Source organism: Stomoxys calcitrans, chromosome 1 (assembly GCF_963082655.1).
Source record: "Stomoxys calcitrans chromosome 1, idStoCalc2.1, whole genome shotgun sequence".
In the NCBI taxonomy this organism is placed as follows: Eukaryota; Metazoa; Arthropoda; class Insecta; order Diptera; family Muscidae; genus Stomoxys; species Stomoxys calcitrans.
Genome location: NC_081552.1, coordinates 168,695,503 through 168,709,976, shown reverse-complemented (window position 1 = coordinate 168,709,976; position 14,474 = coordinate 168,695,503). Strand labels below are relative to the sequence as shown.

The window sequence follows — 14,474 nt, the reverse complement described above, 5'->3', positions numbered from 1 at the left end:
ACGGTGGCCTCCACTTTTACTTAACGGATATTATTTCTAGCCTTAAAAAACATAACATTCCCACTGATCAAATATGATACTACATACTTTTCACAATATGGTCTAGTTACCCTGAGTGTGTCCTTTGTATTTTCCAAATTTATTTGCACATTTATTTATACTTAGGTTAGGTTAGGTTGAAAAGAGGGTGCAGATATTAATCTGATCCATGCCACTATAGACATACACCAAAGCCAGTAAAATATTATCTAATAAATAAATATATAAATAAAGTAAAGTATGTAAGTAATGTAACCAATGGTCACCATGTCCCCGCGACGAACGAGCTTGCCACATCCACATGCAAATGTGGCTACAACAGCATAGCAGAATTGAAAATTTTTAAATTACTTTGTGTTACATTTATTTGTGTTCTTTTTACTAATAAATACATGTACATACAATAAAATCTTCTTCGACATCATCTTCGTCTATGACAAATATCAGTGCATTATATAATATTAAAGAATAATTTTGTTCATTTTCACACATTTACGTACATTTCACATAGATATACAGTGATACTTTTTTTATTCCAATAAATTTCACATCTTTTTTTATAATTTGGTTTTACATTTACTTAAATTAGGTTTTTTGCTTCATATAGAAATACATATGTATACAATGATATATCAGAAAATATGCTTGTGTATAATTCATAATAAACATACTACAAAATAATTTCCCATTACATTTCCTTTTTATTCCTTACACGATTGTATTTGATGATGATGTGAATGGGAATGATGAGTATGAGAGGAGGCTGGCATTGGATTTGTTGCTGATGTTTGACCTATGATTGAAGATGCCATTGATCTAGTAACTGGAGTTCGCAAAACTAGTTCGGAATCTTCTGAAATAATGGGCAATAGATTTGTCCAATGGTAGTTGATGAGGTGACTAATGCTTTCAAATATACGATCCTTAGTACGGACAATGCCCTCGGGGTCTATCAGCAGTAGATGCTTAGGTGTCTTGCCTTGAAGACCAGTTAGAACATACTGACCATGTTTTCCTTGCGATTCGCGCACCAAGAAATCCCCATCGTTTCCCAGCATGCTTTCGGCTATGGGCCGACTAATAGAACCATGGAACCAATTTTCAGTCATCAGTTGCGAACGTTGAACTTCTGCAGATAGGGATAAAGGGGCTGAAACGATAAAGAGATATTAATACACAGCAACATAACTACACATAAGCTGAGTTGGCAACGTGCACCTATAACACGTATGGGAATTGTGGATTCAATTTCTACCAGAAGTTGTAGCCTATCGATATGAAACTTTCGTGATTTTTCCAACATCTTCTAGCTCGAGATCATATTTAATGCTTTTTATTCAAAGAATAGCATAGCAAAGAACTTATAAAAGTTGAGCAAGTGTGTTTTTTTTATTCAAAACTCTTTGACTGGCTTGGCTCTTTGACCATGTATCTGATACGCCATGTATTTTCATCAACACTTTTTTCAAATTGCTTCAGGTGCCCTACATACCCAATGACTATTGAGTATGGTGTACAGCACGCTTTGGTTTTGAAATAGGGCTCAATAAAACCTCGAACTCAACTTAGCGCAGTAAGAGATACAAACTAATCATCAATGCTAAAAACAACAAACATTACGAAACTCTTTTTGTCGTGCACTTGAACATTCATTGAATGTCACTGCAAGTGCTTTTTTGTGCTTAGGACGCATTGATCTACAGCACATCGACGGGCCGTTTGCGTTTTCTTATTTTGATCACACTTGCTCAACTTTTAAAAGTTCTTTGCTAAGCTATTCTTTGAAAAAAAAGTATTGAATTTGATTTAAAAGAAAAAAATAAAAAAGCGCAAACGGGCAAACTATTGGGTTGCCCAAAAAGTAATTGCGGATTTTTTAAAAGAAAGTAAATGCATTTTTAATAAAACTCAGAATGAACTTTAATCAAATATACTTTTTTTACACTTTTTTCTAAAGCAAGCTAAAAGTAACAGCTGAACAGCTGAAAAGAATTTTTTTATTTTCACAGCTTGTGACTCTGTAATTGCATTCTTTCTTCTGTCAGTTATCAGCTGTTGTTGTAAACTGCTACAACAACAGCTGATAACTGACAGAAGAAAGAATGCAATAACATAGTCACAAGCTGTGAAAAAATTTGACAACGCTGACTATATGAAAAATCCGCAATTACTTTTTGGGCAACCCAATAAAAAAAAGTGTGGTATCACAATGTTCTAAATTGTCCAAATGAGTATACTTCAAATATTTCCTTATTTTTGTTTGCCTCGTTAATAGTTTACGATTTACAAACTTCAGACTTTAACAATATATCTTTGTCGCTAATAATTTCCATCTGCCTATTTGGTACATAGTAGTAGTAAAATACCTCGACTCGCTTAAGAGAAAAATTGACGTAAACAAAATTGACGTAAACGTAACACCTAACTTCAAGGGTGGTCTCAATAGCTGCCAATCTAAAATATGGATTTAAACCGACCAGTTGAGTTGTCCAATCAAGGAATAATACTAAATATCAAGGAATAATACTAAATTAGCTATTCTATGAATACGCACATAAACAATTTCGTGAGCTAGTCTAAGTCACAGACGTTAAAAAGGTACTTTATAGCGCAATTTTGTGGAAATTTGGATGGAAGAAAGTCAATTATGAATAGATCGATATTGGGGAAATTTCCCTCAAAAAATATGATTATGTGTGTTTTCTTTTGCAAGGTCGTCTAATTAAGGATCCACTCTCGTTTAGTTAACATTAAAAACTTACGTATATCAAAGACATCAGGTGGTTGTTGCTGTTGTTGTTGAACGATACCGCTGCTATCCTTCATGGGATCAAATGAACAGAGATTCATTTTATTGGTAGTTTGATCAGGAGGAGGACTATTTAAATCTATTAAATTGCTACTAAGTCGATCTCGGGGTTTCTTTAAATTTAATTGGGCTACTTTGTTTGTCGATTGCTGTTGTTGTTTGTTATCTTGCAATTCCATTTCATTCATTAAATCGGGAGGCAATTTATTGGGCATGTCATTGTAATATTCCTTGTCATTTCCTTTCATTACCGTTGTGGAGAACTGTTCATTTGACTGCTGGTGATGTCTGCATGGAAAAACGGAAATTGTTTATTACTGCGTATATATTTGAATATGTATTAACAATGCAAGCGGCTTACCCTTTGCGACTTATCGCATTATACCGTAACATGAATGCCTTGCCAATTGTAACGATGAGATCTTCACTTTGTCCACCAATACACTCCAAAACATAACAGGCCCGCCATTCGTCTTCATTTTTCGCAATATATGCCAAAAAATCCAGAGTGTCCTTTTTGGTTATGGAATTTATTGAAAAACGTGTACATTAAATTAGCATTTTATTAATACAAGATTAAAATTTTGATTCATCCATCAAAATAATTTCACGAATAACTGAGCATTAAGGTTCTTTTATATTCTCAAATCAAGCCTCGATATAATTTATGGCTTATTTGTTCGCCTATCTATCTGGCTGCCTATCATTTTGATGAATGGTACTTAATATTAAAAAAATAATGTTTTAATAATGGTTATAGGAACCAAACCTAACCACTAAGGATAATTGAAAACCTCAGAAGTCATACACAGTTTGTATGTGGAACTGATAGAAATAATTTACAATAATTTTTTTAACATTTCAATACGAAAAAGTAAAAACATCCCGCCATGAAAAGACTATGATCACCACACAGTTTGGCACACTAAGCTCCCATTTGTATGGTGTCGTCATCGTCATCGTCATCACAAGAAGCTTAGCTGAGTTCTTCATGGCGCATCTATAGGATACGAATAGTGGAATGCTCCGTATACCTCCGACCTCTCACTGAGATTCTCCACTCAATACCGCTGATTGTCCGCGATCGCCTTTGCAGCTACTCCGTATGGAGCATTCCACTATCCGCAACCTATGGACGCTAAGCTTCTCGTGACAGCGATAATCTACGTGATGTATAGATCGGGTCCCAAAGTACCAGACTATGTGGTGCGCACAGCTATCTCGTGCCGATATCGCTGTCGAGGCGCATAGTGTTACTCACTTTTCCAAATTATTGCTAAATCATCTGAATATGGCCGGATCCGGATTATACTCGGACAAACGCCCAAAGGTCTGATGTATTTATTTGTAATTAATCAATCAAACTCCCTTAGCGGGATATACATTGATAGGACGGAAGTTTTATTACATAAAATAAAAAAAGTTATATATAAATATAAAGCACTGTTCCAAATTTCAGCCAGATTAAAAACTCAAATCGGGAGATCGGTCTTCATGGCAGCCATATTGATAAAAATTTAAATTGGAAGATTGGTCTAAATCTAAATTGGGTATTCGCCAGGGCTGTGGATCTAATACAACACACTTTACCAAACGTCTGCAAAATCGGACCACAAAAAACCTTGCATGAGCTTGAGAAGTCTAGTCGTGAGATCGGTCTCAATGGAGGCAACATTAGGATATAATCCGATATAGCTCATCTTCGAACTTAACCTACCTATGGTAAAATAATTATAAAATTTGAAGCTGATTTCAACAAACAGATAGACAGGCATGGCAAGAATACATATATATACATTTTAGGTCCGGAAATGTATATTTTGATGTATTACAAACGCAGTGACAAAATGTATACAGCCCGATTCTCTAGTTTTTGCATAAAACTGTGTGACATCTCAATCTATGAAGACATGTATTAATGTATAATCTCTTACACCTCATCCACACCGCTGTGCTATTCTACTTATATTAAGTGGCAGTTAATATAATAAATTAATATAGCATGATCTTGTATGACATTGAACCTTGCGGGTAACCTTAAACAAATGTTCCTTGCTTGGCGCCCACTCATTATTACTTGCAGCATTTATGAAGCTTACAGCCATATAAATATCATTACATTAGTTTCTTCATGGGATGTTCATAGCAAAATTTGCATTTGCAATAAGTCGCAAATACAAAAATTATGTATTAAGTATATATTTACATAGATTTAAATTGACAATTAATTTGTGCTTAGGTAATTGATATTTTATTCAAATGTGATTACATACCGTGTCCCCGCCAGAGGCAAACGATATTCTAGGCATTTGATGGGATGCCACTACCTCTCCTGTTTCCACGTTCATTAAATTTAACGAACGGCTAGAGACATTTATGATCACATTCGTTCCAGCGTTAACCATACAAGGGCGATCAGCTATGTACTGTCCGATTTTCTTATCCACACGTCTTTTACCCGATGACTTTAGTCCAGCAGCTTCACAAACACGATTAATGCATTCCCTAGAGGAAAGAAAATGAAAAAGTGTACAAATAAGTCTCATTTATTTGAAGGACTATGTTACCTTGCTACTTGTGTTCTGGTATGGAAATCCAAAGCTTTCATTGATGTGTTCACTTCAATGCAGCCGGTATACTGCACATAAGAAAATATGCGAGGGAATAAACAACAAAGAAGCCATACTTCATCAATTGTTATCAGTGTTTTCGCTTACAAAAAGGCATTCCTCATTCCTCTGTCATTTTTGTATGAGTTGAATGTAGGTGGTCTTCCGTACTTACCCTCACATTGAACGCAACCCCCTTTTCCATGATAACTTCATCCGGGTATATACAACCATCGTCGCCACCACCTGTAGCCCCACCCATCGATGCCGCACCACCACTACCACCACCACTGCTACCGCCATTGCCATTAGAACGAATCATCTTGTGTCACTATCGTAATGGTTTTAATTGATTACAATTAATGGAATAATTTCTTGCCTCTCTGACTATCTATCACTCTGCAGTGGTCGCTCTTTAATTAATTTCTAATACTTAATTGTTTTTGTTTACTTCCTGTTTGCGTACTCATCGGTAATGTTGGTTGTGGGCTATGGAATGTCGAGAATGTTGTATTAAATTCGATACATTCAGCTTTTGCTGATGATAATGCTCTGCTAATGGTAATGCTGCGATTTTTTTTTTTGTTATGGTAGCTGGCTTCCGCCGCTAAAGTCTGACTAATCCCCTCTCAATTCCAATTAATAAGAAAACTCAAATGTTTCGTAAATGGTATCTTTTGTACAAAGAAATGATAGGTTTCTTTTCAGCGCCTTTAGCCAGTTCTCATTTTGATTCCAAATGCAAGGTTTAAATGATGCACTTTCTAATTTCAATTCACTTTTATAAAGGCTCGATCGATAAATGTATGTAAATGTTAAAGTGCATTTTCGTTCAAAGTATATAATTTACAATAAAAAAATAATATGTATATTTTGCCAGTGGTTGAATTGTTGGTTCTTGATTATCGATTATCGACAAATCGTTATTCAACTATTTTTGTCGATTAGTCAGCTTTCGTTGCTAATAGAATAGTCGATTATAAAATCGAGTTATCGTTTTTGACTTTTTATAGTGTTTTTACACTGACGACTAATATTATTTAATGGCACTTGTCATGGTAGGGTTTTTTTTATTTACACCACTCTAGCAGATTCGCTAGCTTAAGCTGAGTTGTTGTTGTTGTAGCAGTGTGTTGTATTCTATCTTTCATCTGCTTGATTCTGTTGAGTGTCAAGATACAGGAACTCTGCGGCTAAAGGTTGGTACTTTATTCGTCAATCCAATTGCAGCCGGTTATACGTACCGGATTGACCCGATGGAGTACTTCATCGGCAAGGGATGCCGCCTCAGTGTACAACACACTGCTACAACAACAACAACTATATTCATTTTTCACAGTTCAAAACACATATTTTTCAAGGTTACTTTTTGAAACACTACAAAAATTCTCAATGAAACATAGTACCCAGGATTCACCAATATTCAGTGAATCCTGCATAGTACCTTTAAGAAAATGTTTTCATAAGCAATGAGGGAATGTCCAACTGAATGCAATCAGCAAGTTTTTTTGCTTCAAAATCTATTATCTAAAAAAAATAGTCACGAAAAAATGTGAAAAATTAACATAGTACCAGCCATAAGATGGGATGCGTCCGGTGGGATCTGGGTCTGAGGCGAGTGGGTCTGGCTGGGCAGTTAAACAGGTGACGTGTATCGTGCGGTCCCTGGTCACAATCGGGACATACATCCTGCACGTTGGCATCAATCCTTGCTCTGTAGATATTGAGGCGGCTGCATCTGCCGGATCGTAATTTAGCCAGTACCACTCTGGTTTGCCGGGGGAGATCAATTTCTTCAGATGCAATGGGAGGCGGTCGTTCTCCAAGGACCACATTCACCCGGTAACGATTCACCGCGATCCCATGGCAACCGGTTGTACGCACCGGATTGACCCGATGGAATCTTCATCGGCAAAGGCTGCCGCCTCAGTGTACGTGTTCGTCTTTTTTCGTCATGGGAGAGGCACATCCCGGAGTGCCTTCTCCGTATGCTTCTGGTCCGTGCCGGGATTGAAAAGAACCCCGGACCTGGTTCTGTTCCGTTTGCCAGAACCGTCTTCATCATCGGTCAGTGTCGGTGAGGTGTAACCGGTGCTTGGAGTGGGTACATTTCCGTTCTTGCTCTGGCCTAACTTCGCTACGGGAGTATAGTCATACTGGCTATGTCGCTAGGTGCTGTGCGAACATAGCCAGCAGTGGGTCACAAGCGTCGCCTTCGGTGTCCTCGTCGTCGGACTATGTGACCCCCCCCGACCTCTCCCGTACGGCAATTTATGCAAAGACAGCACCCTAGCCCTACTATTGCCAGGCCAGTGTCGGGAAATGTATCGTTCTTGCAGTTAAACTGCAATGGACTGCGAGGCAAGATTGTAGATTTTATGAGTCGGAAGAGCATATCGGTCGCAGCGATCCAGGAGACAAAGCTGACTAACACCTGCAGCTTGCACAGTTGTCACGGCTACAATGTGCTACGTAAGGATCGCTCAAGGAATGGAGGTGGGGGATTGGCCTTCGTTATACACCATTCCGTGCAGTATAGACCTATCTCGCCTGCGCTTGACGCTAGTGACCCATACATGGAATGTATGGGGGTAGCAGTCAGGTCTGGTACTGCCGAGATAGAGATATACAACGTGTATATACCGCCGGTTGGTAGCTGTGCCCCGATTAATGTCCAGGCCTACAGCCCCGACATAAGTGGGTTGCTATCTGGCCATGGTCGTCTGGTTCTGGGCGATTTTAATGCACATCACTCGTCATGGCATTCTCCCCTAGGTAACGACCAGCGTGGCATAGCCTTGGCAGAGCAGATAGATAGCTCCACGTTTTGCACGGTGAATGAGGATGCCCCCACTAGGATTACGAGGAGGTGCAGCAGCTCGCCAGTCACCTCAATCGCATCCCCTGATCTCCTGAGTGACGTATCCTGGCAAGCCGTCATCTCTTTGGGGTCAGACCACCTCCCCATAATCCTCACCATCGACCGACCACCCGACTTCATAACCTCTGAGCGCCGGACGTTCATCAATTACAAGAAGGCCAATTGGACTGGCTTCAGAGAGTATACCAATCGCCGCTTCAATAAACTGCCACCCCCCTCTGATGTGCTTGTGGCTGAGAGGAAATTCCGAGACATCATCAACGCAGCAGCCGCTCGCTTTATACCAGCCGGTCGAATACCGCAAGTGCGACCCAATTTCCCGGCGCAAGCAGTGGTACTCGCAGACGAGCGTGATGGGATTCGTGCTATGGACCCCGCTAACCCCAGAATCAGCGAGCTGAATCTGGAAATAAACAGGGTAGTCAACGAACATAAGCGGAATTTGTGGCTGGAACACTTGGAGCAATGTAACTTAGGCACCGGTGCAGGCAGACTGTGGGCCACTGTTAAGTCTCTCTCGAACCCCGGTAGACGGGACGACAGGACCTCAGTCACTTTTGGCGATATAACCGTGACTGATCCGAAGAGATGCGCCAGGTTGTTCAACCGTCAATTTATTGTGCATCCCGAGAGAGACAGGGCAAGGAGGAGAGCCATTCGCCGTATTCGTGGTCTCCGAGCCGATGAACAGCCATCACAATTTACCGTGGGCGAAGTTACGAATGTCATCCGTGGCGCCAAATCTTCCAAGGCGTTGGGCCCCGACGGAATCTCTACATTGATGCTGAAGAATCTGGATTTACCTGGAGTTGAGTACCTTACCACTGTCCTTAACCTGTCATTGAACACTCTTATAGTTCCCGATGTCTGGAAAATGGACAGAGTGATCCCGCTACTGAAGCCTGGTAAAGACCCGAGTTTGGGGGAGTCGTACAGACCGATCTCCCTTCTCTCACCAGTGGCTAAGACGCTTGAGGCATTACTCCTCCCGAGCCTCGTATCATCACGGATCAACGAGCATCAACACGGATTTCGGAGACTGCACAGCACAACAACAGCTTTGCATGCCATCACCACACACATTTGCCGTGGCTTCAATCAACCCAGGCCATGTGATAGGACGGTCCTCGTGGCACTGGACCTATCGAAGGCATTCGACACGGTCAGCCATGTCAAATTATTTTGGGACATCGCCAACACGTCCCTCCAGCCAGGCCTGAAACGTTGGGTCGCGAATTATCTGTGTGTCCGCCAGTCATTTGTGGAATTTAGGGATAAGAAGTCAAAACACCGTAGAGTGAAACAGGGAGTTCCCCAAGGTGGGGTGATATCTCCGGCTCTGTTTAACCTCTACCTACCCTCCATCCCACCTCCTCCAGACGGCATAGAGATCGTATCATATGCGGACGACTGCACGATCATGGCATCAGGCCCCCCACCCATTGATGACATCTGCGATAGGTTGAACGTCTACCTCAATGAGCTTGCTTCATATTTCGCTGCAAGAAATCTGAAGATATCCGCCACCAAATCTTCAGCCACACTGTTCACTACAAATACGCGTGAGGTGAATTCTGAGCTGGCTGTCATGGTCGATGGAGAAATGATTCCGACCATCAAGTGTCCCAAAATACTTGGCGTCACATTTGACAGCTCCTACACTTTCTCCCCACATGCCACAGCAATCTGCAATAAAGTCAAAAGTAGAAACAAGGTCCTCAAGTCACTCGCTGGCAGCACTTGGGGTGCAGACAAAGAAACCTTGTTGACCACGTGCAAAGCAATTAGCCGGTCTGTGGTAAGTTATGCAGCGCCAGTGTGATCACGTCAACTTTGTGACACGCAGTGGAATAATATTCAGATCTGTCAGAATGCCGCCCTCCGAACTGCGACGGGCTGTCTCCTTAGTTCTCATGTGGACCACCTCCATCAGGAGACAAAGATCCTACCAGTGCGAAGACATAACTACATGCTGTCTAAGCAATACCTTTTGGGCTGTTATCGCAGAAATCATCCAAATCATCATCTTGTGGATAGATACCCACCGCCCAGAAGCCTTAAGGTAGATCTACACGATCTAGAGCGTGAGGTCCAGCGCTACAAGAGAGAACCTCTAGATCAAGCGGCATATCAAGCGGGTCTGAACAACATTCATGCAGACACGGTAGCAGACGCGTTAATTGGCTACCGGGTGAACGTAGTCCTTGAAGAACGACCGCCACCCATTGCACCCGAAGAAATCGACCTCCCCCGGCAAACCAGAGTGGTTCTGGCTCAATTACGTTCCGGCAGATGCAGCCGCCTCAATTCCCACAGAGCTAGGATTGATTCCGACGTGCAAGATGTATGTCCCGATTGTAACCAGGGACCGCACGATACACGTCACCTGTTTAACTGCCCGGCCAGACCCACTCGACTCAGACCCAGATCCCTGTGGACGCACCCCATTTTAGTCGCAGAGTTCCTGGGTCTTGAAACTCAACAGAATCAAGCAGACGAAAGTTAGAACACAATAAACTGCTACAATAACAACAACGAAACGTGCGTGAGCTGTTTAAACCAGTGTTGCCAAAAAGATAATAGTTAAAAAGTCACCCTTTATATGTAAACTGGTCCATACACTCTCCAGGCACGTGGTTTTTGTCGAAGACTGCGGTAAGTTCAGTCGTCTCCACGGTCAAATACTACTACTACTAAAAGTACAATTTCTCCCACTTTCAATACCACTTTCCAAAATTTTTTATTCCAAACCTTAATTTTTCGAGTATAAAAGACTTTTTGCAATAAGACAAAATGGATGGTCCATTTTGTCTTATTGCGATTTATTCCCTGACCAACTTTCACCGATTCTCTTTGGATTCTTTGTTTTAAAGGCTGCAGTTACTACTTTGGGTAACCGACCCATGAAATCGATGTTCTCGGCATAGACGAGACGCATGTGTTCACTTGTGAGTAGTTTGCCCTACCTATTCACATCTGAATCTCGTATAGTCTTCTCCATCAAGATATTAAAGAGATCACACGATAATCTGCCTCCCTGTCTGAAACCTCGTTTGGTATAGAATGGGTCGGAAAGAGTCCTTCCTATTCTTACTGAGGAATGTTTATCAGCAAGCGTCTTCCTACAGTCTGAGTCTTATTAATTTGCAGGGATACCAAACTCAGACATGGCCTTGAACACACAGGGCTGTCAAAAGCGGCTTTTTAGTCAAAGAAGAAATGGTTAAATTTGACCTGCCTTCCTCGAGGTCATAAAATGATATAGCTCCCATATAAACCCATTGCCCGATTTGATTTCTTGGGTTTCTAGAGGGTGCAATTACTATCCGATTTGGTTGATATTTTGAATGTGTATTTTTATGATTTCTAACAGCCATGACCAGTACAAGTATATATGACAAAGTCATTCAAAGAACTTATCCCATGCGATTCATGGTGGAGGGCATATAAGATTCGGTCGGTCGAACTTAACGCGCTTTTATTTGTTCAATGTGGTAGAATATGTTTTACTTTTATATTTCACAAGCAATTACCCTTGCTTATTTAAATTTTACAAAGTGTGCCCAAACTTGTTGTTTTTGTAGTTAAATTAATACATCTGAGTCCCATAATAGGCCCAACAGTAAAATGAAATAGTCCCCAATGTTATTTACCTTCCAATTTAATTTGAACAAGTAAAAACGTGCTATGTTCGGCCGGGCCGAATCTTGGGTACCCACCATGGATTCCGCTAAAAATTTACCCTTATTAACTGAGTTAATATTTCAATTATTTTGTAGCAATCAAATCGGGAATTGATTGGAGCTTCAATGGTCTCAAAAAGTCCTATACCACCACCATATTAATCGATTCGGATAAAACTTAGCACTGCTGTTGTAAGTCATAAGATAGGCTTTTGGATCAAATTTCAACCAAATCAGGTGAAAATTGAGACTTCTAGAGGTTCAAGAGACAAACCCGAGGATCGGATCATACTTATCATGGATGTTAGAAGTCATAACACAAATCTTTGATCTAAATTGCAACCGAATCGGATGAAAATTGAGGCTTCTAGGAGCCAAAGAAGCCAAATCCAGGGATCGGTTTATACGGGACCTATATCTGCTTATAGACCGATTCGGATCATACATGGCATGTATGTTGGAAGTCATAACACAAGTCTTTGTTCCAAATTTCAGCCAAATGAGATAAAAATTGAGGCTTCTTGGAACCCAGGAAGTCAAATCGAGAGATCGGTTTATATGGGAGCTGTATTTGTTTATAGACCGTTTCGGCTCATACTTGGCATGGATGTTGGAAGTCATAGCACAAGTATTTGTTCCAAATTAAATTCAAATCGGATGAAAATTGGGGCTCCTAGGGGCTCAAGAAGTCAAATTGGAGGATCGATGTATATGAGCCGATATGACCCATTTGCAATCCCCAACGACCTAAATTAATTGGAAGTATATGTGCAAAATTTCAAGTGGCTATTTTGATTTCAATAGACGAACGGACGGATGGACATGGACGGATGGATGGATGGACATGGCTAAATCGACTCAAATGTCGAGACTATCCAGGATATATATACTTTATGGGGTCGCAGATCAATATTTCGAGGTGTTACAAACGGTATTACTAGATTAGAATACACCCATCCTATGGTGGTGGGTATAAAATTTGAATTTACTTGAAGAAAAACTTTATCAGCCGCAATGGTTGCTTGAAAGGGGGCCCCAAAAGACGAAAATAGGCCCAAAAGTTTTGTTGTGGTTCTCCATATACCCTTTTCGTTTTGGGTTTGGGGATGCAATTTCGTGGGACCAAACTTCATAACCGCCCTTATTTACATGCTAAACGCACGGGTTTGACCCTGCGGCATGTAGTTCAAACTCGGCAATAAAAACGAGGTCCATTGGAATTATGTTTAAACTTTATTTGGATTGCACTCGTTGATATGGGTCAATTAGTGAGGGCCAAAAACTTCATACTCGTCCTCTGTTCAATTCATAGTAGTGTTCTAATGTGCACAGATGTTTCGTGATGATAGGCAAATTTTAATTTGCATAGATGTCTTCTTCGCCATTGAAGTTACCTACAATTTAGATGTCAACGTCTTAGATTGCTTATTGGCGAATAATTTGTTCTCTCCATATACATAATTCGAGAATTTAGATTTCAAAAACTAGCTTGTCAAATCTAATTTTAAGATTTATCGATTTAGATTCAAGATACGTATTGGAACACCGAACAGTTGTCGTTGGGTGGCAAATTAGCAATATTAAGATTTGCGATAAGAACCAAACTAGGGAAGGCTAATTGGTCATTATAGTTTTATATAAGGCAAAATCAGGTGAGATTGTCAGACGCCTTGTGTTTTATAAATGCGTCGCAAACGTTACGGCATCTAGCGGATGAAAAGTTTTCTGCAACCCTTCCTTAGACTTCCTTTACCATTTCGCAGTTTCCACTTCCTTTTCAGGTATGGAGGGGATAGTCGTGCAGAATGTGTGCCGAAATTTATACTAATCCGCCTATCTTCTGTTTAGCCAAGAGACCACTTCTGCTGTATTTTCTCCAAGGCCGAAGCTAATATAACGATGATCAAAGAAGATGTGGTCATCCCCACACTCCCCAGTCACATATCCTTCCGCTGATATTCTCCGGCATATACATAACCTATAGCACCTCCTGCCTTGTCCTGGTAATAAAGGTGGGTTTACTTGCTTTGCGTCTTTAACTAAGGTATACAGTTGTCTTTTCCCAAAGCCAATTCCTTAACTTTTAGCGATATTTTGATCTTCATTTAAGATTTTTGTCTTTAAAAACAAGACGTAAAGTTAAGGATCTACCAACCTAAAAAAATCCAAGAAAAATTATCTTCCACTAAAGGAAAGTTAAAAAAAAATATCATCTTTAAAGTAAGTTTGCTTTTCTTTTGCTCGTTACTTTAAAATAAGGACAAAATGTTTTCAGTGCAGATCCTAATTCGTGACTATTCGTCATCTGTTTCCCTTCGGGCCTTATCTCGAAGAATTTTTTTACATATATCAAGAGGCGTACCCAAAGATTCCAGTTCCCATCCGCAGTGAAGTCTACGTACCTTCTATTGCCCGGTATTTTGTACCTCCAATCTTCTCTTTGAGGTATTATG

At 40.4% G+C, this 14,474-nt stretch overlaps 1 protein-coding gene and 1 long non-coding RNA gene across 3 annotated transcripts; one reads left to right on the top strand and one right to left on the bottom strand.

Annotated features, from left to right (window-relative positions):
* Nucleotides 1-386: 386 nt before the first annotated feature.
* LOC106085371 (SHC-transforming protein 2) lies at nt 387-6,345 on the bottom strand. Its single transcript, XM_013249592.2, has 6 exons — nt 5,633-6,345; nt 5,416-5,486; nt 5,122-5,353; nt 3,210-3,361; nt 2,802-3,136; nt 387-1,189 (listed from the first exon to the last, which is right to left on the bottom strand). Exons 1-6 carry the CDS (start codon nt 5,777-5,779, stop codon nt 741-743), a joined length of 1,386 nt encoding a protein of 461 aa, XP_013105046.2. The 5' UTR covers nt 5,780-6,345; the 3' UTR covers nt 387-740.
* Nucleotides 6,346-13,573: 7,228 nt separating this feature from the next.
* LOC106091594 (uncharacterized) lies at nt 13,574-14,207 on the top strand. Of its 2 annotated transcripts, none has more exons than XR_009396605.1 (3): nt 13,574-13,673; nt 13,785-14,065; nt 14,132-14,207. It is a non-coding gene; the product is annotated as an uncharacterized LOC106091594 (long non-coding RNA). The 2 variants fall into 2 exon arrangements; XR_001222023.2 differs by lacking the exon at nt 13,574-13,673 and having other exon boundaries at nt 13,733-13,802; nt 13,870-14,065.
* Nucleotides 14,208-14,474: the final 267 nt, after the last annotated feature.

What these genes read in the sequence shown, in the direction of transcription:
- LOC106085371 (XM_013249592.2), bottom strand. Translation starts at nt 5,779, where the DNA reads ATGATTCGTTCTAATGGCAATGGCGGTAGCAGTGGTGGTGGTAGTGGT. An exon ending in TTGCCTCTGGCGGGGACACG is followed by an intron (nt 3,362 to 5,121) that starts GTATGTAATCAC and finishes ATAACCAAAAAG; the next exon opens with GACACTCTGGATTTTTTGGC. An exon ending in ACCTGATGTCTTTGATATAC is followed by an intron (nt 1,190 to 2,801) that starts GTAAGTTTTTAA and finishes TTATCGTTTCAG; the next exon opens with CCCCTTTATCCCTATCTGCA.